Source organism: Scomber scombrus, chromosome 21, assembly GCF_963691925.1.
Source record: "Scomber scombrus chromosome 21, fScoSco1.1, whole genome shotgun sequence".
Lineage (NCBI taxonomy): Eukaryota > Metazoa > Chordata > Actinopteri > Scombriformes > Scombridae > Scomber > Scomber scombrus.
This window is the reverse complement of record NC_084990.1, coordinates 23,342,809-23,366,474: the sequence shown is the minus strand read 5'-3', so window position 1 is coordinate 23,366,474 and position 23,666 is coordinate 23,342,809. Positions and strand designations below refer to the sequence as shown.

The 23,666-nt window shown below is 41.1% G+C and overlaps 2 protein-coding genes across 5 annotated transcripts in view; both read right to left on the bottom strand.

Annotated features, from left to right (window-relative positions):
* Positions 1-4,883, bottom strand: part of srcap (Snf2-related CREBBP activator protein) — a gene marked incomplete in the record, with an annotated part of 45,964 nt that extends 41,081 nt beyond the window's left edge. Inside the window, 3 exon segments of the mRNA XM_062442278.1 lie at positions 370-2,529; positions 2,884-2,961; positions 4,745-4,883. Coding sequence (XP_062298262.1) covers positions 370-506 — 137 coding nt within the window.
* A 2,838-nt stretch (positions 4,884-7,721) lies between these two features.
* The window catches only part of fbrs (fibrosin), a 28,064-nt gene continuing 12,119 nt past the window's right edge, over positions 7,722-23,666 (bottom strand). Inside the window, exons 8-18 of one of the 4 annotated variants that reach the window (XM_062442570.1) lie at positions 21,920-22,212; positions 21,713-21,757; positions 19,643-19,744; positions 18,102-18,185; positions 17,791-17,829; positions 17,186-17,257; positions 16,452-16,605; positions 16,014-16,094; positions 15,753-15,821; positions 12,588-12,795; positions 7,722-11,117 (exon numbers count right to left, since the gene is read on the bottom strand). In XM_062442570.1, the coding sequence (XP_062298554.1) occupies positions 9,353-11,117; positions 12,588-12,795; positions 15,753-15,821; positions 16,014-16,094; positions 16,452-16,605; positions 17,186-17,257; positions 17,791-17,829; positions 18,102-18,185; positions 19,643-19,744; positions 21,713-21,757; positions 21,920-22,212 (2,912 nt within the window). In that variant the 3' untranslated portion in view covers positions 7,722-9,352. The remainder of the gene's footprint in view (positions 11,118-12,587; positions 12,796-15,752; positions 15,822-16,013; positions 16,095-16,451; positions 16,606-17,185; positions 17,258-17,790; positions 17,830-18,101; positions 18,186-19,642; positions 19,745-21,712; positions 21,758-21,919; positions 22,213-23,666) is intronic. The other 3 variants (XM_062442571.1, XM_062442572.1, XM_062442573.1) reach the window with 3 other exon arrangements.

Here is a 23,666-nt window from a genome sequence, read left to right as displayed (position 1 = left end):
TCTTGATAGGCTGCGGAGGAGCTGCTGCAGAGGTTTTTACTACCCGGTTTGCTGCTTCTGGTCTTTGAGAGTCGCAGACGCTGCTGCAACATTTTGGGGAAGGCACTCCTTGGACCCCGATCCAGACCAAGAGCTGTGGGCATTGGCCAGTTTACGGCCGCAGTCAGCTGTTGTTGTTGTTGTTGTTGTTGCTGCTTGGACGCCTTCTCCAAAAAGGAGGGCGGGTGTTTCAGGAGAGGAGTCTCTCCCGGTTTGAGGAGGAGCAGCTTTGGATTTATAAGAGCAGAAGAAGAAGTGAGGGTGGTGATGAACGCCTCTGGTTTGGTTCCTGCGGTCGTCACGGCGACGTTCTGCGATGGAGTCTCTGACGTTTTTTCTTTGGTCCCTTCGCGTGAAGAAACGCAGGCCTCGGGCTTGGTGGCACTTACGACGGTGATGGCCGGGATTGGATTTCGACATTGCTGACTTCCAACGACGTGCACCGAGACAGAGACGGACGACTCCATCCCTGCGTCCTCGCTGACGGTGGTGACAACGGGAGATATGAGAGATAATAAACCAGGTGTTGCTGCTTCTGCTTCCTGTTCTGAGCAACTGTTTGAATCAAGGAGTCGCCGCCGACCTCGGCCACATTGATGTGTGAACAAGTTGTCACGATTTGAGCGCCGCTGTCCGTCTGCTGCACGGTGAATGAGTCAGCGGTGACGGAGGATACTTCCACCAAGCAAACTTCGCTGGAGTTCGCCAGTTGGACAGCTTGGTTAGCGTCTAAGACCAAATGCTGGCCGACAGCTGCCACCCTCGTGTTTTGTAGGGACAGATTATGGGAATTGCTGTTACTGGAGCAAGTCTGTATTTGATTTGCATCGTGTGATAAAGGCAAGGGCTGTTGGGAAATTATGATTCCACTTTCATTAATTGTGTGAATAGATTCTACGTCCTCTTTGACTGTGTACTCCTCGGAGTTTTCTAATAAAGCGTTGAATAAGTTCATCTCGTATTCCGGTGAGTGAGCCATCTGCACGCTGCTGCTGGCACAGACCGTTTCCTCGGCAACCTCCTCGACTAAGCTGCAGAACTCGTACACCTCTACAGGCTGGGAGCTCAACTCCAAACCGGCCTGATGATGAACGCCGTCTCCGTACAGCTTCGGTTCTCCGGACTGGTGCTCGGTAGTCAGCTCGTTGACGATGGAGGCTTCGCACACGCTGCCGTCCTCCCGCTGCACGAGGTAACTCTGATTCAGACGCATGTTGGACCAGTCGCCGGCGCTGATGTGAGTCCCCTCCCTCACCACCACGATCTCTTGGGTGATCAGCGGCGTCTCGGTTACGGGGGCTTCCTCTTCGACTACCTGCTCCGCCTGCAGTGAGACGACTAAGCCGGTGTCGAAGAGAGCCGGGGAAGAAGAAGAAGAGGCGGCGGCGGCGGGGGCGGCGAGAGAAGGTTTTGAGGAAGTCTCCGGCTGCAACGCGACGTCAGATTGCTCTTCCCTTGTGCTGCTCTCCGCATGTTCTCCTCCTCTTGCCTTTGGGATGTCAAGTATTTCAGCTGAGGGAGGTTGTGTTGCTTTGTGAAACTCTTTAACGTGCTCGGACATCTCGACCGACTCCGGAGAGACGGCTTTTTGTATATCTCCGGCATCATTTGGGATCTCCGTGACGATTTTAAGTTGTTGTTGTTGTTTTGACAGGTCAGTTTGTCCGCTATCCTCGCTATTGTCAGATACGGATAAAGGGAGCGGAGGCGATTTTGAGTCCTGGTGAGCGCCTGCCGACTGCTCCGTAGCCCCGTGTTCTGTGGCGTCTTGGACTTTAAAACCGACGCTTGATTGTGGGACTGGAGGAGATGAGGCTGCGAAACACATTTGAGATTGGGGCTGTGAGAGGATATTTCCACCTGTGTGCTCTTCCAAGTTTGTTCCAGTCTCTGATTTATATTCCAACGTGACGGACCGCTGCTCCTCCTTTGTCCCCGTAATAACAACAAGTCCAGCACCTTCTGGAGGTGGCTCAATCTGGCTTGTGTGGCTATTTGAGTGGCTTTTCTCTGTGTTAGTTTGTGACCCGTATTGCAGCTCTTGCACTGTGCTGTCAATCTGTGTTTCTGAGGCAAGAGGAGGACAAAGGGGAGCGGGGAGCCTTTGCACCTCAGCGGAGGAGCTGGAGACCTCGGCGAGGGATGCGGCTTCGGCCACGCTCTCCACGGCGGCGGCTGTGGCGACGACTTCCTCCGAGGCGCCGCTGATCGTGAGAGTCTCAGGCAAGTCGGTTGAAGGGACGCTCTCCATGATGAGGAATGCTGAGTCGTTGCTCTCCGGCAGTGGCACAGTGGACGGATTGGTGAACGGAGGGACTGGGCGGGGGGCAGCTGCGACCGGCTGCGGGGCATGCCGAGGTGACTCCCCAGCCACATTCTGTGCAGCCTGGAGGTTGCCACCCAGCACATCCACAGCCGGAGAGGCACGCTGCCGCACCGCCTCCTCCCCAGAGCTTCCTTCCTCTGTGCTGCCCCGACTACACACTGCACCTGGGGGGGGGGGGGGTGACACAGATTGTTAACCAAAAAGCATCTGAACAAAGTGGGTTATTTACTGAAACATGCCTGCTTCTGTTATTTAATGTACAGATGCAGGAAACAAGTAAAAAAAAAAAAAAGATTGTATAGATAAGATAAGCAGTGTTTCCCCCCTTCAAATACAGAATATCACCCTATAGTCATCACCAAATAAGGCATGCCCTAAAGTTAACTTTACATCAAAACAATGTGATTTAAATGTAACCTATGAGCAAAACAAACTATATGCAAAAGCTTTAAACATTGTACATAACGTTTACATTCAGAATTGAGTGAATACATGTGCAGAAGCAGCCACTTTCTCACCTGTCTGTGGTGTGAGACACAGATCTTCTGTGCTTTCTACTTCCAGGATGCTGAAATTTAGGGTCCCCTCCACATATTCTGAGCAAGTGGTGGAGAAAAAAAACACAGCAACAGTTAGTAACTTTTATTCATGAAATCAAAAAAAGAATCACTTGACTATTAAATAACTCTGCACAACTATATATATGAGGATGTTTAAATAATGAGTTGTGTGTGTATGTGTGTGTGAGTGAGAGAGAGGAGGAAGAGGAAGAGAGGAGGGAGGGGGTGCCATAAAAATAAAAAAGAAGCTAAAAGCAAGAACACGTTTCATTAGATATGTTAAGTTAGTAAACACAAATATTACAATGTTTTGGGACGAGGAGTAACATCACGTCACGATGAGAAGCAGCAACAGCATCCAAAGATAGCTCGACTTAGCCCCCTCGACTACTGCTGGGACTGTATGTAGCTGCTATATTTTGAATGGGGCTATCGTGCAGCAGTATTTCAATTATAATAACAATAAAAACAATACTCCGTGAAGCCGTCTTCTAGCTTTTCCAAGTTGCTTTTTTTTTTTTTTGCTGCAGTCGCCCACAGGAAGGTGTTGGGAAATCCTGCAGCAGCATGCATGCGCTCTCTAATGCTAAAAGCCGGTGACCGAGCAGCGCGGGGCCTCCGAGTCCATTCATTTATTCATTATATCCTCTCGTTTATGTCTGGAAATTGTACATTATAACAACTCGTAGCGACAGATTACAACCTATACAGTGTAAATCACATCTTTATATAAGTGGTGTGCATTTAGGCTGCGTAGATTATTGTGGAGGAGGAGGGGGGGTGAAAATGAAAAGCTTTAAAAAACACGTATCGACTTTCTTTCTTTTGTATGTGAGCATGGCAGTGATAGCACAAGCTCCGAGTGGGTTTATTGGTATATGTATAACGTGGTGGGAATATAAAGACACATGATTAATTAATTGGAGGGTTTTAAGGTGCAGCTGCTGGTTAGCTTTGGTGTTTAGCTTCTATACTCATTGCAACAACACTGCTTGGGTGGCACTGCTGCTGCTATTGCTGCTGCTAACTAGCTCCAAGCTGCAGGAGTTTAGTTAGTAAGGGTGCGTTCATTTTTCATTTTGGACGGCGCAGGCGCAGTTATGTAATGTTTGTGTGAAGCTTGCAAAAACAAGAGCCTGTTTATATGTCGGACATATTTAGATAAAGTTGATTCACGGCGACACATAGGAGAAATTACACCCAGCAAAAAAAAGTCGCATTAAAAACCTGCTTCTGCATGAACCACAGAAGAGGAGGAGGGGAGGGGGGAAGAATCACTCGTGACGTCATGGCGTAGGGTCAAAATATCTCTTTTATGTGGAAATTAAAGCGGTTAAAATTATTCGGTTTTAAGAAGTTAATACACGTTACTTTATATTTATGTGTGTATATAAATTTTAAAAAAGGAGTTAAAAAATTGTTTGTTTTAAAGTTACATATACATTTTTGCAATGATTGAAACAGAGGCGAGGAGGGGAGGGGGGGATTTAGGGGGGAACCGCAATGTCCAACTGTTGGCTCTTTCACAGCGACCGTGAGGAAAATAACGGCTGTGACTGTCATTTAATTCGTTAGCCGCCCTCTATATAAAGGGTTTTGATCAACGCCGCTGTTTGTTGTTCAGTATCCACTCTTAGTTCGTTGTGATGGCGATAAAAATCGATGCAATCCACTCAAAACACAAATCCAAGTCTGATTGTGTCCTTTGCGGTAGTCTGAACCCCCCCTCAAAGCGCCCCCATTACTTCCTCCTTGTGACCCCCCTTCCTCCCTCCCCCTCCCCTCCTCTCAAGGGCCGCCATCTTAAGTTCCCACCTACCTGAAATTTCCGAGCGATTTTCTTTTACTAAATTCTCGCTGAAGGAGTCGTCATCCGTGTAAAATCGCACTCAATCCTTGAAGCCAGTAATCCAAACTGTCTCCCGGTACCCAACGAGGTACCACTCGGTCTGCGGGAAGAAGTTAAAATACGGACCGGGAGAGACTGGGGTTTCGGCGCAGAATGTAGCGGTCGCGGGGAGGAGACTTTAAACGCAGCGAAATGGTGGCGGACCGCTGCTGCTCACAAAGTACAGAACACGCTCAAGTCTCGCGAGATCACGTCAAAAGCGCGCCACTTTGAAACAATTTCTTGACGTTTTTTTGATTGACATATTTAACCGTTATTTAACCGTTTTAAGGAGAGTTTAAAAATACACATTTAAGCCGTTAAAAGAAAAAGTTTCTTTAATATTGAAGTTTAATATTATGTTTTACTTTAATCAACACTAGGAGAATTACATTAAAAGACTGGTAAGTTGGGGGGGGGGGGGGGGGGGGGTACTCAGAAATGTAATAGGTTACAGATTACTATGTAATAAGTAGTAAAACTATTTAAATGACTTAATAAAAGTAATATAACTTATTACATTTGATTACTTTTCTAATTTTATAACCAATATTTTCAACTGTTACAGGGGAAGTGTTCACATTAAACCCACCTAAACCTAAAATCAAGGGTTTTCTCTCATGGATACTGTTTATTATGGTAGTTAAAACTCAAATACACATTTATAAACAAAGTAAATTATCATATGTTCTTCATTTCCTTTAGAAAATAGTGACTAACTAAAAAGAAAAAAGAAAAAAATGTTCAAATAAATAAGTAAATAAAGCCGTTTCCAACCCTTTATTTACGTTAGTCATTCAATTGCACACAAACTTCTATAATAATTGGCTATATATATATAATTCACATATAATAATTAAGTGGAAATATATACATATATTTCCTTATCGGGGTTGGGAAGGTTACTTTAGAAATGTAATAGGTTACAGATTACTAGTTTATTTAAAATGTAATAAGTAATGTAACTATTTAAATTACTTAATCAAAGTAACTTAATACATTTGATTACTAACCAATGTTTTCAGCTGTTAGGGTAAATGTTCCCTCCATCTGTCCTTCCTTCCTTCCATCTGTCCTTTTTCCCTTCCTTCCTTCTTTCCTTCCATCTGTCCTTCCTTCCTTTTTTCCTTCATTTCTTTCTTCCTTCTGTCCTTCCTTCCTTCCTTCTGTCCTTCTTTCCTTCCTTCATTCCTTTCTTCCTTCCTTCCTTCCTTCCTTCCTACCTACCTTCTTTCCTTCCTTCCTTCCTCCCTTCCTTCCTTCCTTCCTTCCCTCCTTCCTTCCTTCCTAAGATCTAAGTCCAGCTGTTAGGGTAAGTGTTCCTTCCTTCCTTCCTTCCTTCCTTCCTTTCTTCCTAAGATCAGCTGTTAGGGTAAATATTCCCATTAAGCACCAAAATCTAAGTCCAGCTGTTTTTCATGGATACTGACATGATTTATAAGGGAGATCATTTCTTATAAAGCAACATTTATCTCTCATGTGAAAATGTATTCATTAGTTCATGTAGATTTTGGAATATAAAATAAAGATATTTGATGAATAAAGTGGGTTTAATTGGTACTGTGACTCCATTTAAGCCCATGTGTGCTCCAAATAAGCCCACATCATGATTTATTTACTAAATATATATAAAAATATTGATTTCAAAGAATTAAAAACAACAATATATGTATTCAGTAACATGTTAAATATTAAACAATGAGGAAAAAACCCTCTTGAGTAAAATCTTAATCTTTATAATCATCATTTTCATCAGTAACTGTAATTTAATGGCGTTTTATTCTCAGTAACTGTAATAGATTACAGTTACACTCCCTAACACTGGTAATCAGAAGGCAGCTTTCTGAAATATTGCAGTTTAAATGTTTATTATTAACATTTTTACCTTAATTACCACTGAGAGAATTACATTAAAACGACTGATAGTTCAGTTAAATGATAGTTTTGTTGTCCGGTGACAAATTGATATTAATGAAGCAACAGGTAGGCCTAATAAAACCTGTTATAATAAGTGTTATTGATAGATTTAGAGGCTTGATTACATAAATACAATCCTCTTTATTTGCATTAAAGTCTAGAATACTTTTGTACTGTTTAATTTAAATGTAGGATTATTAATATGACATGTGTGAAGATGTGACATTGTGTGTGAAGATGTTCAGATAAAGTCTAAAATGTCATTTATTGATAATAAAGCTGTCTATTGATAAGAAATACACTCACTATCCTCTTTATTAGATTCACCTGTGCAATCTAATACAATCCAATAACAGCTCTGCTTTAAATTCTACTTTTATGAAGTTTATACATTTTCAGTTTTTGTTAACATTGTCAAAAAGGGGAAAATCTTGCTTTATGTTTATTGTTAAGGTCGTACTAAGTGATGGAGGTGTACTGAGGTGCTTTATATTGACTGATATTCTTAATATTTTGCCCCTCTCATGTATCTTAGTGGGGTGGACAAAATAGTAGGAACACCAGTCAATATAATGCACCCTAATACACCTCCATCACCACCACTATGAGCTCAATAATAAACATAAAGCAGAATTATCACCTTATTGATAATGTAAACGAAAACTGTAAATGTATAACTTCATAAATGTAGAATTTAAAGCAGAGCTGTTATTGGATTGAATTAGACCACACAGGTGTACCTAATAAAGAGGCAAGTGAGTGTATATTTGCCATTTCTGAGGCATACATGCAACAAATTCACTGGTTATAGCTTCTAAAATGTAAATATGTTAAGTTTCCTTCGTTTTAATATCTTTGCACTGTTGCTCTAGACAAAACAAACTATATAAATATGTCAACTTCAGTGAATTAATTGAGAAAATTAACTCACTTATTACCAAAAAAAACCTGATGTTTAAAAGATTGAGAACAAATGACCCACACAACAGAGTAAACAACAATTCATTTAATAATTATTAATCTTTGTGGTCTCTAGGGGAGGGGTTTGAAAGGTATAAAATGGTCATATTAAAATAATCGACCCAGTCTTTCCCCTCTCAGTATATCCACTGTCTAGTTGTCTTTTGACACAAGTCCTTATGTCTTTTTTTCATTTTTTTTTTCAGTTCTTCAGCAGATGTCCCACTTTTATCCATGTATATAACTTATTTTTGTTGATGAAACAACTCGAACGTTCAATGTACAAGGCTCCCATAGTCCCGAATGGATAGAACACACAACCAAAGGACACACAAGCAAACCTCTCTCTCTTTCTTTCTCTCTCTCGCTCTCTCTTTCTTTCTTTCTCTCTCTCTCAGCATTATAAAGTCACCGATGAGATCCTTTGAAGAGGCCAGAGGTTGCAAATGGATACGGCGTAAATGTTCACAAGCATTTTCTGTAAAGCAAACTCTTTGCTTTGTCTTTTTGCATGATTTTGAAACATATTACTACCTGTGGGGGGGAGGAGAGAGTACTGGGTTTGATACCCGAAACAATGACAAATAACATAACAGTGAATATATTTATTATTATAGAAGATAATTAATGTTAAGAATAATAATTACAAAGGCAATTTTTCTCTAGACTACTATAATCTGGTCCTGCTCATATAGTCAAGAGGAGACTGGGAAACAGTTACAGGAAGCTCTAAAACACTGTGGTCACTCACACAGTGTAGCACAGTTCATTTCGCCATTCATCCTTTTGAAAACAACAACAAAAAAAGCCAAAATAAAAAAGGTTGAATCTCATTATCAGTGAAGCTGAGGGCTCGAGGTGGCGGTGGAAGTGGAAGTGGAGGTGGTCGGGGTTGTTAGAAATAGTTTTTTTTGGGTAAAGCAGGAAACTGAGGTACGATGCTTACCGATTCTCATTTAAATGGTCTCATCAGTAATCTTGTGTCTTTTCACAATGACGACAAAAAAATAAAAGAAAGAAGACAGAAACAGAACAGAAAGCACCACTTTACCACTGTATTTCTATTTAACCCTCATCCACGATACCTAAAAACCAGGGTTGATTGATGTAGAGGAGGGACCGTTTTTTCCTTTCTTTTTTCTTAACAATAATAATAATAATCATAATAATAACGAGTTAACCAAGTGTGCATCCCCCTCCCTCCTGGAAGTCATTTCTAATCCACCTGGTAAAAGGCTTGCTTATTATAAGCATGGATCATATTTCACCTGACAAAATGAAAAAAAAAAAAAAAGCTTTCCTCTGCCTCTTCTTCTTCTTACAGCGTTCAGAAGTGATTACTGTTCTAACCAACAGCTGTTAAAAAATGAAAACAAAGTACACCATGATGCACAGAAACCATGTACCTTTAAATTGCACTGATAGAACCATTGGGGCATATTCAAAGTCACACTGATGAGTCTTGCATTTCCCCTCCCTACCATCATCTCCACCCCAGTTAGGGTCACTGGGACTTGGTTTTTAACGTGAAACCATGGGGCAGGGTTTAGTAGTTTGCAAGAGAGGGAGAAAAAAAAAAAGAAGGAGGGGTGAGGGGGCAGGTTGAGAGCAGCACAGTGATCCTGACATTTCCCTTAAATCTCCTCCAGTGTTGTCCCTGTACTATCTGGACTCTCCGTCTTTGTGGGCGCTGTACAGAGCCAGCTCACCCGGCCCCGTGAGTCTAGAACCGCGGGGAGGCGTGGACGACCGGCTGGTGATGGACGGAATGAGCGGAGGCGGCGCCCCCACCGGCATAGGTCCCACCAAACCTGCGGGGGTCTTCGTCAGCATGCCGTTGTGTGCGTGTAGTTGGCCCAGCCGCGAGTAGAGACCCGCGGTGTGCTGATGCGCCGCCGCTCCTGGGGGGAGTTGGTGCGAGAGAAGGCCAGAGTGGAGCTGCTCCAGGTGAGCGGCAGTAGCAGCATGAGAGGGGCTCGAGAGGTGAGCGCCGTGAGGAAGGTGCGGGTGCATGCCGAAGATGCGAGCCCGCTCAAAGTCTTCCCTCAGGATCTGGGCGCGCTGCTCCTCGTCCATCAGGCCTCCTCCCGGCGGTCCGAGCTGATGAGGGGGGCGGTCGAAGTGGTGAGCCATGAGGCCGAATTCCTGGCGGACAACGTTGGAGGCAGAAGAGGTAGACGTGGAAGGGTGGTGAGGGTTGGCCGCCGCCGCTGCAGCCGCTACGGCCGCGACCCTCTCCGCATCCAGGAGGCGCTGATGCTGGAGCAGCCGGGCCAGATGCGGATCGGACCGCAGGGCGAGGTGAGGGTCCGACCGGAGCGCCAGAGCCTCCCTGCGATGCTGATGTTGCTGCTGAGCTGCCAGCTCCCTCCAGGGGTCCCAAGTGAAGCTGTGCGGACCCTGCGACGGCCCTTGTTGCGGACCGTGGGTGAAACGTTCACCGCCCGGGCCCACAACCAGCCCGCCGGCACCCGCTGCGCTCCCCAGATACGCTTCCAGGGCTCTTGAGCGGTCCAGTAGGGCGAGGTGTTGGTGCTGAGGGTGCTGATGGTGCTGAGGGTGCTGATGGTGCTGATGGTGCTGAGGGTGCTGATGGTGCTGAGGGTGTTGATGGTGCTGAGGGTGTTGAGGGTGCTGAGGGTGCTGAGGGTGTTGATGGTGCTGAGGGTGCTGAGGATGCTGAGGCTGCGGAGGGTTCGGAGTGGGTGGATGGTGGGGAGCACCGGGAGTAGGAGTCAGTGATAAAGAGGAAGAGGAAGGTGTACCGGATCTGTGGTGGTGCGGATGGCTGTTGGGGCGCTCAAAGCTGTGGTTGGATACAGGGGGAGGCAGCGTGATGGGGATGTGCTCCGGCTCCTCTTTCCGCTCCTCTTTGACTTTAACCGGCGGGAGGAGCAGAGGAGGTTTGGAGACGGGTGTGGTCCGATCAGACTTCTTGGCCTGAGACAAAGAAGTGACAGAAGAGGAGGCAGCGGAGGAGGAAGAGGATGATGGGGGGACGCTGCCGTCTCTTTGGGAGTGTGAGGGTTCGCTTTGGAGGCTGTGTGCTGTCGGGGCCATTTGGCGGGGGTAAAGGTCCAAAGGAGACGGGGCCGAGCGGTTGGAGGGCGGGGGGGTGGTGAGCACGGAGGATGAGGAAGACCTCGGTCTGTCCCTGTCTGCTACTAAAGACGAAGGCCCGAGCGGAGGCCCCCTCGAAGACACTGTGGGCTGCGGCCTCTTGTCCCCGTCTCTGTCCCGCTCGCGCTCTCTGTCTCTGTCTCTGTCTCTGCTTAGGCTGCGCGTCAGGTCCTCGATGGGCCCGCCGCTTCCCCCCGGGGTGCTGCTGTGGCCGTTGATTTGGGAGACCGGGGTGCTACTGCGGGCCTTGAAGGAAGGAGCAACTGGAGACATTCTCACAGGTTGTCGGCCGTACAGCATGTTGTCTCTGCAAAACACAATTATCATCAACATTTAGATAGATAGATAGATAGATAGATAGATCACTAAAAATACCCAAAACTTGTACTAATAAAACCAATATACATCTAACCCTAACAAAAGTGAACAGCTTTATCTAAAAAAAGATAAAACCTCTTCAGATCTGAACACAATTAAAGCAGTTAGAAGATTTTTAAGGCAACACAATGAAGTTCATAATGTCTCATTTTAAACACACAAAACAAACAAAAATAGCAGCACTAAAGTTAATTGTGTGTCATAAACGTCATATATTATAATCCATATTTAAAATAAAGAATACCTATTTATCAATCACACTTTATTTAAGGCGTACTGTGCAGGACTTTCCTAAAAAAAAGACAAAAGTCTGCAAACTGAAGCTCCAAATGCAGGAACATAATAATAATAATAATAATAATAAGAAGATATCACGAGTGTACACAAGTGTGATTTGTGGTATCCTATTAAATCTACCTGCATTGGGAGCTGCAGTGTGCAGGCTTTTGTTTTGCTTTCATAGATTTTGTTAAATGGTCCAGAACCTGCTTTCCTACTCCAGATGTGCACATCTACCACCCATTTTTTTTGGATTTTATTTTTTATTTTTTAAATGGCTCATACAAAAATAACCCTTGTCAATCATCACTTATGACCCAGTAGAAGTGTGTATCTGTGTATGTATCTGCAGAGACACTGTCCACTGCCTGTATTTTATTATTATCATTATTTCGCTTTGTTTAGGATGTTTCTGAGCATCAACCTTCACTGTTTAGTTGTTTTTTACATGCTTCAGTGTCTTCTCTGATTGTTTCTGCAGCAGCGTCACACTCCTGCTTAAACTTCACAATAATCACGATGAATGTAAACCACACAAACTTCACCCACTTCTACAGCTGATGAAAGCTAGTGGGGAGAGATTTGGGATGTTTGGTTCTCTCCTCCCTGTCTCTGTGTGTGTGTGTGTGTGTGTGTGTGTGTGTGTGTGTGTGTGTGTGTGTGTGTGTGTGTGTGTGTGTGTGTGTGTGTGTGTGTGTGTGTGTGTGAGACTGAGGGTGGAGCTCATCCACACACACACACACACACACACACAGCAGAGAGGCCACAGCGTGTGACTGAGCCGATGGGAGAGGCCGACTTCCCGTGTTGTATTTTCAAACAGTAACCAACAAATCCTGCAGAGTACGACTTTACCAGCTCACATCATGCAGACAGGGAATCTGCTTATTATTTAAGAACAAATTTAACTAACTTTTAAGATGTTTTTAATACTTCTTTAAAGAAATAATACAATTGCTGAAACATAATGATAATAATGCAAAAGCAGGATTTTCCTGTTGTAGTGGGTTGAAATGGAGTTAATTTGAGGTCATTTATATAGGACTGCAATTAATGATTAATTTCAATTTTGTTTAAGTAAGTAAGTCCTTTAAAAGAGTGGATCAGTCTACTGTCATACCTGTCCTTTTCATCTTTAATATGGGGTATGTCTCTCCTCTCTCCGTCCTTCCCTCGGTCCCTCTCGTCCCTCTTGTCCGCCCCTTTAGCCCAGCTGGGTCCAGGAGGGAATCCGGACGGGCCGCCGTGTAGGCGATTCCACGGGTCGTGATGATTCGGGTTGGACAAGCCCCCGACCGGTGAGTCTTTAGGGCCAAACATGGAGCCCGCTGCAAACCATAAAAAGACATACAAAAAGACAGTATAGTGATTAATGAGTGGAGAAATGTTTTATATATTTAGGTATTCTATAGAAGTTCTGTTGCCGTCTTGTTGAAGTAAAAAGCACGTTTATTAAAATGAGAAAATAAACGTATGAATAACTTGCACACATTCTTTTTTTGTGGACCCAGCATCAAATTTCTGCTTTTAATCCATTTAGAGAGAATATATTAGAGGATTATGGCAAAAATGTCTAAGTGGTGTAACCATAAAAACTTTGTACCAAATAATTCAACTTGCTTAAAAACAGTAAATTGTCAATAAAACACCATATCAACTAGTTTGGCATGATCTTACATTATAACTTTTATATTAAATAAAGCTAATGGAATACAATTGTTCTAAATATTACATTTACTCTGGTAACCATGGAGATCAGGAAACATTTACAGTTTTAAATGAAGTCATTATTAGTATCAGTCCCATTAAATACACTGTAGGTGATAAAATATGTAATATTTATCATTCTTTTGTGGTTACTCCATTTGACATTTTCAGGAGCATTCAGTCTTACTTTTGGTAAATAATGGTGTAAATGTCATTTCAAATGATATAAAACCAACAAAAATACAAAATGTACATTTTAACCAACCTGATGCTGCTTTTAAAACTATTTGTAAACATATTTTTTGAATTGCTCTTCTTACCAACCCTTGTTTATTTGTCACTGACCCGAGTGTATTTCTGCTTCTATCAGAACCAGATCTCAGCACCACACTAAAGATCCACTGTGTTGTTTGAAGGGTCGTAATGAGAGACTTCAGAGAAGACTTTGAATGTCAGCAGTTATTTTGGTTCAAGAGAATCTTTGTAAATTGTTTATTTGAGCGTTCTTCGACTAAACCATCACTACAAACGCTCACAATACAACATCCATTTTATAATCCTCCCTCTTTTTTCTTCTCTTTCTCACTATGAATTATGGGTTAATAACATCTCGAGAGGAAGACAATCAGCTACTTTAACAAACCTGTATCATAAAAAACTGACAGGCTACCCGGAGTTTTTTATCAGTTTGAAAGCTTCGACTCTTCCTCTTCAGTCAACAGTTCGCTTTATAACCTCCAACACACACACGCAGATTAGCAGCTGAATGTGGACGCACAGTAGAAATACAGACCGTGTGTATATTCCCTTAACTTTACCAGTACTTACAAATGTATCTGCTAAAGCCACGTTAGTTATCATAAGTGTTTGTTCGACTTTAATGACATACTGTCAGTTTCTGCACTAGAGAGTAGTCAGATTTGTATTGGAAAGGTCATCAGAGGCCTAAAAACTTGGAAAAAGTGACACTACTGAGTTCATGCTTACATATATGATGGTTAAGAGCTGGGTATCATTTAAAAAAAATTAGGATACCAGCACCAATCCAAGTCCCCTTAAAGTGATACTGATACCAGCTGAGTACTTCTGTGAGCAAGTCCGTACAAATAGTGATATTTTCCAGCTCTGGATGCAAAAAAGATCGATTGCAGGTATCGTTTGACGTGTTTTGATACTACTTGGTATTGATTTACTGTACTGATACTCAGCCCTCTGTGCTTGCTTTGTTTTCAACAGATTTGATAAGTGTTGTCAACAAGTCACAACAAGCTCTCATGAGCTGTGTGTAAATTTGTGGGGCTTTTTTCACAATACTCCACCTTTCAGACAGATGTGTTAATGATTACTAACTTTACACCTACATACTTTATTCTTTAACTTAATCGAAGGCACCCTGACAATACGTATAATCACAGACTCCAGATACTCTTTCACACTTCTCTACACTCACAGGCCTCTTCATTAGGGAAACACCCGTGTTTTTGTTAACATTGTCAGAAAGGTGATAATTCTGCTTTATGTTTATTATTGAGCTCATAGTGGTGGTGATGGTGGTGTATTAGGGTGCATTATATTGACAGGTGTTCCTAATATTTTGCCCCCCTCATGTATGTTAATGGAGTGGACAAAATATTAGGAACACCAGTCAATATAATGCACCTCAGTACTCCGCCACCACTTAGTACAACCTCAGCATTGAATATAAAGTAGAATTATCACCTTTCTGACATTGTTAACAAAAACTGAAAATGTATAAACTTCATAAAAGTAGAATTTAAAGCAGAGCTGTTGTTATTGGATTGAATTAGAGTGAACAGGTGTATTTAATATAGAGGCCGGTGAGTGTATATCAATGTACTATAACCTTTTACCTCTCTTTTTATGTTTTTTTTTTTGCCGTGTGCTTCTTTTATGTTCTGTCTTGATGCATGTCATGTCTTTGAATTGCCTTGTTGTTGAAATGTGATGTATAAATAAATCTGGCTTGCCTCACAGTAGCTACCATTAACTCCAAAGCTAAAAGACTCAAAGGATATATTTGGATTTTTAAGCCTGTCTTAAAGCAACGCTCACATGCCACATGTATGTTGATTCGTTAGAAGCTGTAATTATTCCTCCTGTCTTGTCTGTACTGCCTGTGAAGTGACACCTTCCTCACAACATCCACAGGTATTTCACACTATAATTAACGTATAAGTTCAGCTGAAGCTAAAAATGAGGCTTCGGCAAACAGAGTGAGAGTTGTTCAAAGTATTTAAAGTTTGTTTAAGATCAAATTCCCTCCGTGTGCTTCACCAGGCAGCATTTCCTTGTTGAGTAGTAACAGAGAGATACTTCCTGGTGTCTCATATTAGCTTCATATCAACTTTAGGATGCACTGAAGGAGGATTGTAGATAATTCTCACATAAGGAGGAGTGAAAAGAGGATCAATTAAAGCCACAAATCGCTCTTTTAATCTTTTAAATGTACGTATGGGCATGTGAGCTTCATATCAGGACTGAAAAATCCACATTTATCCTTTGAGTCTTTTGTTTTTAAGAGTCTGGCTACTGAGAAACTGACCAAGTGTAGGCCTACCTAGTCCTCCAAAGGCACCAGAACCCAGAGCTCCCAGCGGGGTGAAGGGCGGGGATCGGCCGTACGGATCTAAAAAACACACAAGCAAAAGGAAAAAATGTGTTGAAACTTGATTTTTAAAAAGTATTTCTACATATGATTCAAGTTGCGAAATACCAGAAATACAAATATGATGACAGTTTGAAAACATCACAGTAAATGAGGCCAAATTCTCAAGATAAATACAAGATCTGTCGTCTGTTGTGTGCGTGCATGTCTTACCCAAGTGTGCAGCTGGTCCCAGGAAAGAGGAGTGTGGCGTTGATGGAGACATGAAAGGAGCTGAGGACGGATTGACTGCACCTGAAGGAAGGAAATAAAAAAAACAAAGAGAAAGTTATGAGTAATCAAATCAAAGTGCATCAAGTTACTAGCACACAATTGAGGCTGCAGATTCATGAGATGTAAGAGCTGTCAGACCTCAAATATGAGTGAAAAAGCCAATAATGACAAGTGGTTTGATAATTTGTTGAAGAAATTGGTCAAAATTATGCATGCAGAAGCAAAACTGAGTATAAAATATATCTTCCACATCTTTGCTTGTTGTGTTGCTTCATTACTCCTACAGCTTCCTGCAGTTGTCAAAACACCAATAAATACTAATAACAATCTGGCCAGCTGTTCTCTCTTCATAACTGCAGGACTGTTGAGGCAGCGCACCTGTAGCTGAGAACAGACTGGGAGGTCTGGTCAGGTCATGAGTGGGAGGCATGGCTCCTCCCATGGGTCCCAGCGGGCCCAGTCCCCCGGGGCCGAGATGACGGGCCAGCAGGTCAGTACGGAAGTCCAACTTGTGAGGATCAGCCTGCATCAGCTGCAAGAGAGAGGCGGAGAGGAGGCGGTCAAACACTCTCAGACGTCCACTTTATGTTTATTTATATACAGTGTTGGGGAGGAACTAGTTACATGTGACGACAATTTCATAACAAAATAAATGTAATCTGTTACAGTTACTGAGGAAAATGTTGATGATTATAAAGGAGGTTACATCTGAAGTCAGACCTTTAAGATTTTCCTCAGGAGGGTTTTTTCCTCATTTTTTAATATTTAACATGTTACTGAATACATATATTGTTGTTTTTAATTATTTGAAATCAATATTTTTTTATATATTTAGTAAATAAATCATGACGTGGGCTTAAATGGAGTCACAGTACCAATTAAACCCACTTTATTCATCAAATATCTTTATTTTATATTCCAACATCTACATGAACTAATGAATACATTTTCAAATGAGAGATAAATGTTGCTTTATAAGAAATGATCTCCCTTATAAATCATGTCAGTATCCATGAAAAACAGCTGGACTTAGATTTTGGTGATAATGGGAACATTTACCCTAAAACAGCTGAAAACACTGGTTAGAAAATTAGAAAAGTTACAACTCCTACCTTTACTTTTCTCTGATGGCTTAGAATCATCCAGGCCACATAAACATGCATAGCACACCATTTTCCTGGTTTCTGCAGAGCACAAAAAAAAAACAAAAAAACACATGATTATTATTATAATTACATTTATAATTGAATGAATCTTGAATGTTCAGCTTTAAAAGCCTTTGCACACAGAGTCAGATGCTCTTCCTGTTGTCTTGTCTAATCTCACCACAGGGTTGGGGTTTTCCAGCTGGAGATAAGGTTACTCAGTAGGGCTGAAAGGCTGTTATAGCTGAGATTATTTTAGTCTGGTATTATTTTTAAAAAAAACAACTTTAAAATAAGTAAGTGAGAAAAAAAAAAAAAAAAGCAAGAGCAGCAATACAAGAAAACCCACAGGGGGGAAAGAACAATAACCACATATGTTATATCTATAATTTCTAGGTCTGTAAATATCTAGCTGGGTGTGCAAGGGCAGAGAATAGACCAGTAGCAGTCGAGATTACAAGTGAGATTAGTGCAAAGAGCGAGTGAAGCAGTGAGAAAAAGTAAAAAACAAAAACAGGCTGAAGGTTTTGAGGAGCCAAAAAAGGGATTCAGAAACATCTGTTTTTGCTTACATTACTGATTTTCAACGATGTCCCAAATGGATCAGTTAGCTACAAGAGAACACAATCGTAAAACCACTTTTAATCAAACATATCTCTCACTCTTCTTCATCAGGAATAATTTGGGTTTTTAGAGGGGGGGGTTGTTTGCACTCTTTACTGCACTGACTAGGCCCACGTTTTGCAGCACAGCCTAGTCTAAAAATAAAAATAAAAATAACCTGACGTCCACATTGGTAGTTTATTACGGTGTAAACAAAGTAATGATCCAAACTTTGTGATGGCAGGTTGTTGTTGTAGAAGTGTACATGTGAGTTTCTTACCCGAGGGTCTTTGGGCTGCAGGTGGTGAGGCACAACACCGAGCCGCGCCGTTATATCAGGACCCGATCCCTGAGGGACAAGAGGCTGTCACACACAGCACAACACATCAGGCACATAAACCTACTGATAAACAAGCCTACTGCTGACTCACATCTGGCTTTATTCGTCTCTTATTGCAGTTTTAGTTAAAAACAGAAGGCTGCAGCGTTAGTTTTTCACCTGTTTTTTATTAATCTGCTGATGAGTTTCTGAAATTTAGTCCAAAATCTAAAAGAAAATTAATTTACCTAACCCTTACATACTGTTCAGACTCTAATTTGATGCATTTTTTCACATTTTAGAGCTGTAAAAACACGTTATACACATTTCTTTTAAACAGACTTTTTCCAATGTGACCCACGGTATACAAAAAAGGAAATAAAAGCACCTTTTTCTTTACTTTTGTGCATCTGATACACATTTTAAATATGCAAATGTACAAATCTGAGCTGCGTTTATAAAAAAAATTATCAAAAATCAGCATTAAAACATGTTGTTATATTCTCCATATTCTATAAAATGGTGATAGTGAATGTCTTTTTTCCACAAGATTAATCAAATATTTATAAATGACTGATGAGGAGTCTGATGATAAGTGTTTCTTTCTCTTAATGCATGTTTCATTACGAGCCTGGACCAGTTCCTCATTCATAAGACAATGACCAAGATTTGACCCATTTGCAGGACTCTTATACTTCTACAGGAAGGTCAGATACTTCCAGTAAGTATTTTAAGCGTTATGTGTTAAACACTTCTGGGGCCATGCCAACTATTCTGGTCCCAGATGTGCAATTCTGCAGACAGTTCTAGACAGTGTGGCACCTTAGCCAGTAAAAGAAGACTGCTAGGTCATATATAATAACACATACTTACAGAGTCAGAATATGAACAGTATGTAAGGGTTAAGAAAAATGACATTTCTTTCAGTCTCTTGATACCTTCACAAAATCTGGCTGCAAGGGTTTTTACATATTTGACCCACTTAGTCCAAAACTTTTCTTAAGATAGGACAGAGAAAGTAATCCTTACTATAACATTAATATCATCTACTACATTTATCCATCCTTGTCTTTATCAGTTAGTTGTCTGTCTAAAGATATAATTGCACCAAGCGCCTTTGTTCTGGCTGTAACTGACGCAGGTGAGACAAAGAGCTCATTGACGACACTTCTTTAAAAAGGATAACATGTTTTCAGAGTTTAAATTGACTGACGACAAAGTTGTTACAACTTCGGTCATCGTGAAGCCTTGAGACACTCCTGCCGTAAATTAAATTACCCTCCAGTCCTTGTGACACCGGCTGCAACCTCCTGATTGTTATGAGACACGTTTCGTATTTTGAGCTTTTCTTTTTAAATCAGCGTCACTCTGACTGATGTGGAGACAGATGTTACACCAGGTGAATGTGAGATGTGACTTCTAGTAGGCGTCCAGGTGAAAGTAACAGAGTAAGACAGGAGGAGGAAGAGGAGGAGGAGGAGGAGGAGGAGAGCTCTTCTCACCTTTGGCTGAAAGGCTCCTTGCAGGGAGCTGAAAGGCCCGGCGGGAGGAATCACAGGTTGGATACTCGGCACTGAGGGCGGCGGCGGGTATTGTGGGAAGAACTAAAATGACACACACACACACACGCACACATTTATAAACCCTTAAACAGGAAACATGCACCAGGAGACACATACATATATACATTTTTTATATAGGGGGCAACGTATTCTGGTGGAGATACAACTCATACAAATCTGAAATATACAAAATATCTTTAAAATGATTTGCAGAAAATGAGAACTAAATAAAAAGTTTATAAAACGAATAATTAACATCTTATTTTGCCTGTTTAAGAGTTAAATAAATACTGGTTGTTTTTTACACATTACACTGTAAAAGTAAAGAAGCAACACAGGTTGAGTTTATCATTTTAATATGTATATATTAACTGTGCAGTCTTGTGGAATGTGTTTATTACTGTGCGTCCTGCTCATGTTCACTATATCCAGGGGGATGTGTGACCCTTGCGTGACGTGACTATTAGGTTATAAATATGCATTTATGCAAATTTACTTGTTTGAGGCTATTTGCCATCGGCTGTACTCGTTTAGGTTGACATGTTTATTTTGGTTGTTTTATTGGGTTTTCATACAACTTCAATTATGAGATTTCACCAAAATAATTATTTATATATGAGCAGATATCCCCCATCCACAACTACCCTGCATATACCAAAGTATAATGGGTATAAATAGGTTGACATGTTTCCTTATCGTACAATAATAATTGTTTAATCTTCAACCCAGCAGTGTTTTGTGTATTATTTTATCTTTATGTTGAGTGTTTTTCCACGACAACACCTTCAAATGTTAAGCAAGTTCTCAAACATATATTCTCAGACATGTTTTATCATCATTTAATCTGATAATTCAATGTTTTCCACAGAATGTTGAGAGACAATGGTGGTTGGTCCGATCCTCCTGGAGCACATTTCTAAGTCAAATGCATATTTCTGGTGCACTCAGAGCAAAATTAAGAGGTTATATCTATAAAAAAGATAATTCAGCTCCAAAATAAAGAAAGCAGAAGTGATTATCTAAGTTCAACTAGTTCAGTAGGGTAAGAGTAGCTGTGGTGCAGGTTGAGATGCTTTACTGAACATTTAAGAGAGTGTACAGACATCTTTAGCTCACTATGAAACTGTGGTGGCACAAATTAAGACTATGGTGGGCCGCCACAGTCTTTATAATTAATGAGAAAAAATGCAACTCCACTATATATCTCTGAAGTTCTCGCACCAAGATCCCCATAATCTGAAAGTCTGTTGTTGTTATAGGTTCCAAGGTCCAGATGTAAGACCAAAGGAGGCAACGCTTTTACTGTAGTTGCCCCAAAATGCTGTGGAACAAAGTCAGCTGAGTCGGCGCCTCATTTAAAAAAGCTTTTAAAGACGCAGACAGCTGCACAGTGTAGCTTCGGTTTTGAAAGGTGCTATAGAAATGAAGTTTATTATCATTATTATTATTATAGGATCTCTTATTAAAAGGATCCTTCCCTCTTTTTTCCAGGACTTGTTTTTATTTAATCATCAGTTTCATACTCATTCTACTCGTAGCTCTTCGTCTTCTGTGACCTCATCATTTTCAAACATCTGTATCTCTTCAGTATTTTATACAGAGGGCTCAAAATATGGATTTTACCACCCTCATATTTTGTTAATTTATCCCCCAAAACAATTTAAAAAGAGCCTTGAAATCACTTTTATTATCCAACCAGTATTAGACAACCTATCTAGTCTGAGTCCAGTGACTGTTGTTTCATACAGTGGCCTAGTGACTGCTATGGTTTGGTTATTCTACTGTTTGAGGGCTATGTTTTTAGTTTGACAATGATAATGTGCTGTATACCTGCATGAATTCTTGTGTTGTAATTTTGTGTTTGTGATCCTTTATTTGTTTGGAGAATGCCACTCTGCAAGCCCCTCGAAGGCTTTTTGGCAATTCTCCTTCACATTGTTCTGTACTGTGCATTTTTATTTTAGTTTTTTTTTTTATATGTGTAAATAAACAAACAAACGAGGTACTCACAGTGTGTCTGTACAGTCCGTCCATTTTGCCTGGATACTTATCAAACTAAAGAGAGACACAGAGGAGGAAAAAAAGCAATGCATGAGTTAAAAAAAACAACATCTCACACAAAAAAAAAAAAAAACTGAGTCTGGTCCACACATTCCAGCCTCGCAGGAATTTCAAGTACGACACAGATGTTCAGCAGAACAGCGGAGAGCATCTCACCAGAGGCGGTGCGGTAGGCGTGGGGTGCAGGAAGGGCGTGAAGTGTTGGTGCGTGTGCGTGTGTTGGTGCTGGTGGTTGTGCTGATGGAACTGGAAGGCCAGAGGGATGCTCGGCTGGTTCTGAGACGTCCGGCCAGACGATCCCGGCGTGGAGCCCGATGCCGACGGGCCTCCGGGTGTGGAGCGGCCCACGGCTCCGGAGTTGTTCTCGGAACCCGGGACGCTGCGTCTGCCCTCGCGCTCTTGTGCGTTCAAGAAGTGGGAGTTTAAGTTTTGGCGCAGCATTTCCTGGTCTGAAGTGAAAGGGAAAGAAAAGACATTAGAGGAGGTGTGTTATTAAAAATGAAAACACTGAAACCCCCTTTTTCTTTTAACTCTACTCATATATTTGTTCAATATATTAGATTATCTGACACTTTATTTTTAACTGTGTCCAACTGTCATTATGTATTTTATGACCAAGTATTCTTTATTTGTGACTCATTTATTATTGTGTTTTTTACTTTTTTGTGTGTTGTTCCTCTGTGTGAAGCACTTTGGATCAACCGTGTTGAGTTTAAGGTGCTGTATAAAAGTTTTTTTACTTTACCTGCCTTTGTTTTTGTTATATTTTGGGGGTTTTTGTCGTAGTTTTATGATGGGTCGTGACTGATTGTGTGTGTGTGATGCTGAACATATGTATGTAGTAGTATGTTTATGTATTATGAATACAGTGATAATAAAGGCATCTTATCCAGAGGTGGAAAGTAACATATTATATTTACTCTCATTTCCGTAAGTATGTTTTGTTTAAAGTATTGTACTTCGCTACAACGGGATTGTACAGAAGCGTTAACTAGCATGATACAATAACTTATATTATAACTTTTACTCTGAGTACATTTTAAACAAGCTACTTTTTACTTGAGTAGATTTTTAGACCAGTACATTTCCTTGAGTAAAACATTTCAGTAATCTTTCCACCTCTGATCTTATTTTGTAAATGTATAAAGTATAAAATATGTCAACTGTAGATTAAATTATAGTCTGTTTTTACACTTCTTAGGACAACTTATTATAATCAACTTTTCTAAATACAGTAGAGTGAAACATGCAGCTTTTTGCTTCATATCTATTACAACACTTGACTGCAGGGGCTCATATGATCAGACATGAAGTGTACAACTTCCTCAACAGACCCAGACAACCACCAGAGGAAGTCTGGGTTTGATTTATTTTAGCAGCGTAATAGTGAATCACACGAACGGCTGAAATAGATCAACAGACTGTCACACAGCTAGAGGTCGACTGATGAATTATGTTTGGCCAATTAATCGGCGCCGATAAGACGTTTTATAAACTATTAGAAACAGCACATTTTGCATAAAGGTAAAATAAAGTACATTAAAGTTATCAGGGTTTTTTATACTGTTATAAAGAAGTTCAGTTTTATTGTTATTAAAAACATGAAGGAATGAAATTTGTTACTCAGCTCCTGCAGCGTACAAAATAAAAAACATATAATTGATACTATGATGATAAATAGAAAACACATAGTTAAAAAGCCAAGCAGCATTAAGAATCAGACACAGTGCTGTTTTTGTGTACATAATTTAAATGAACAGGAAAAAACTATGTTGAGTCTGTGCTATATTTTGCTGTCGTTTTGTAGTCACACACACACACACACACACACACACACACACACACACACACACACACACACACACACACACACACACACACACACACACACACACACACACAC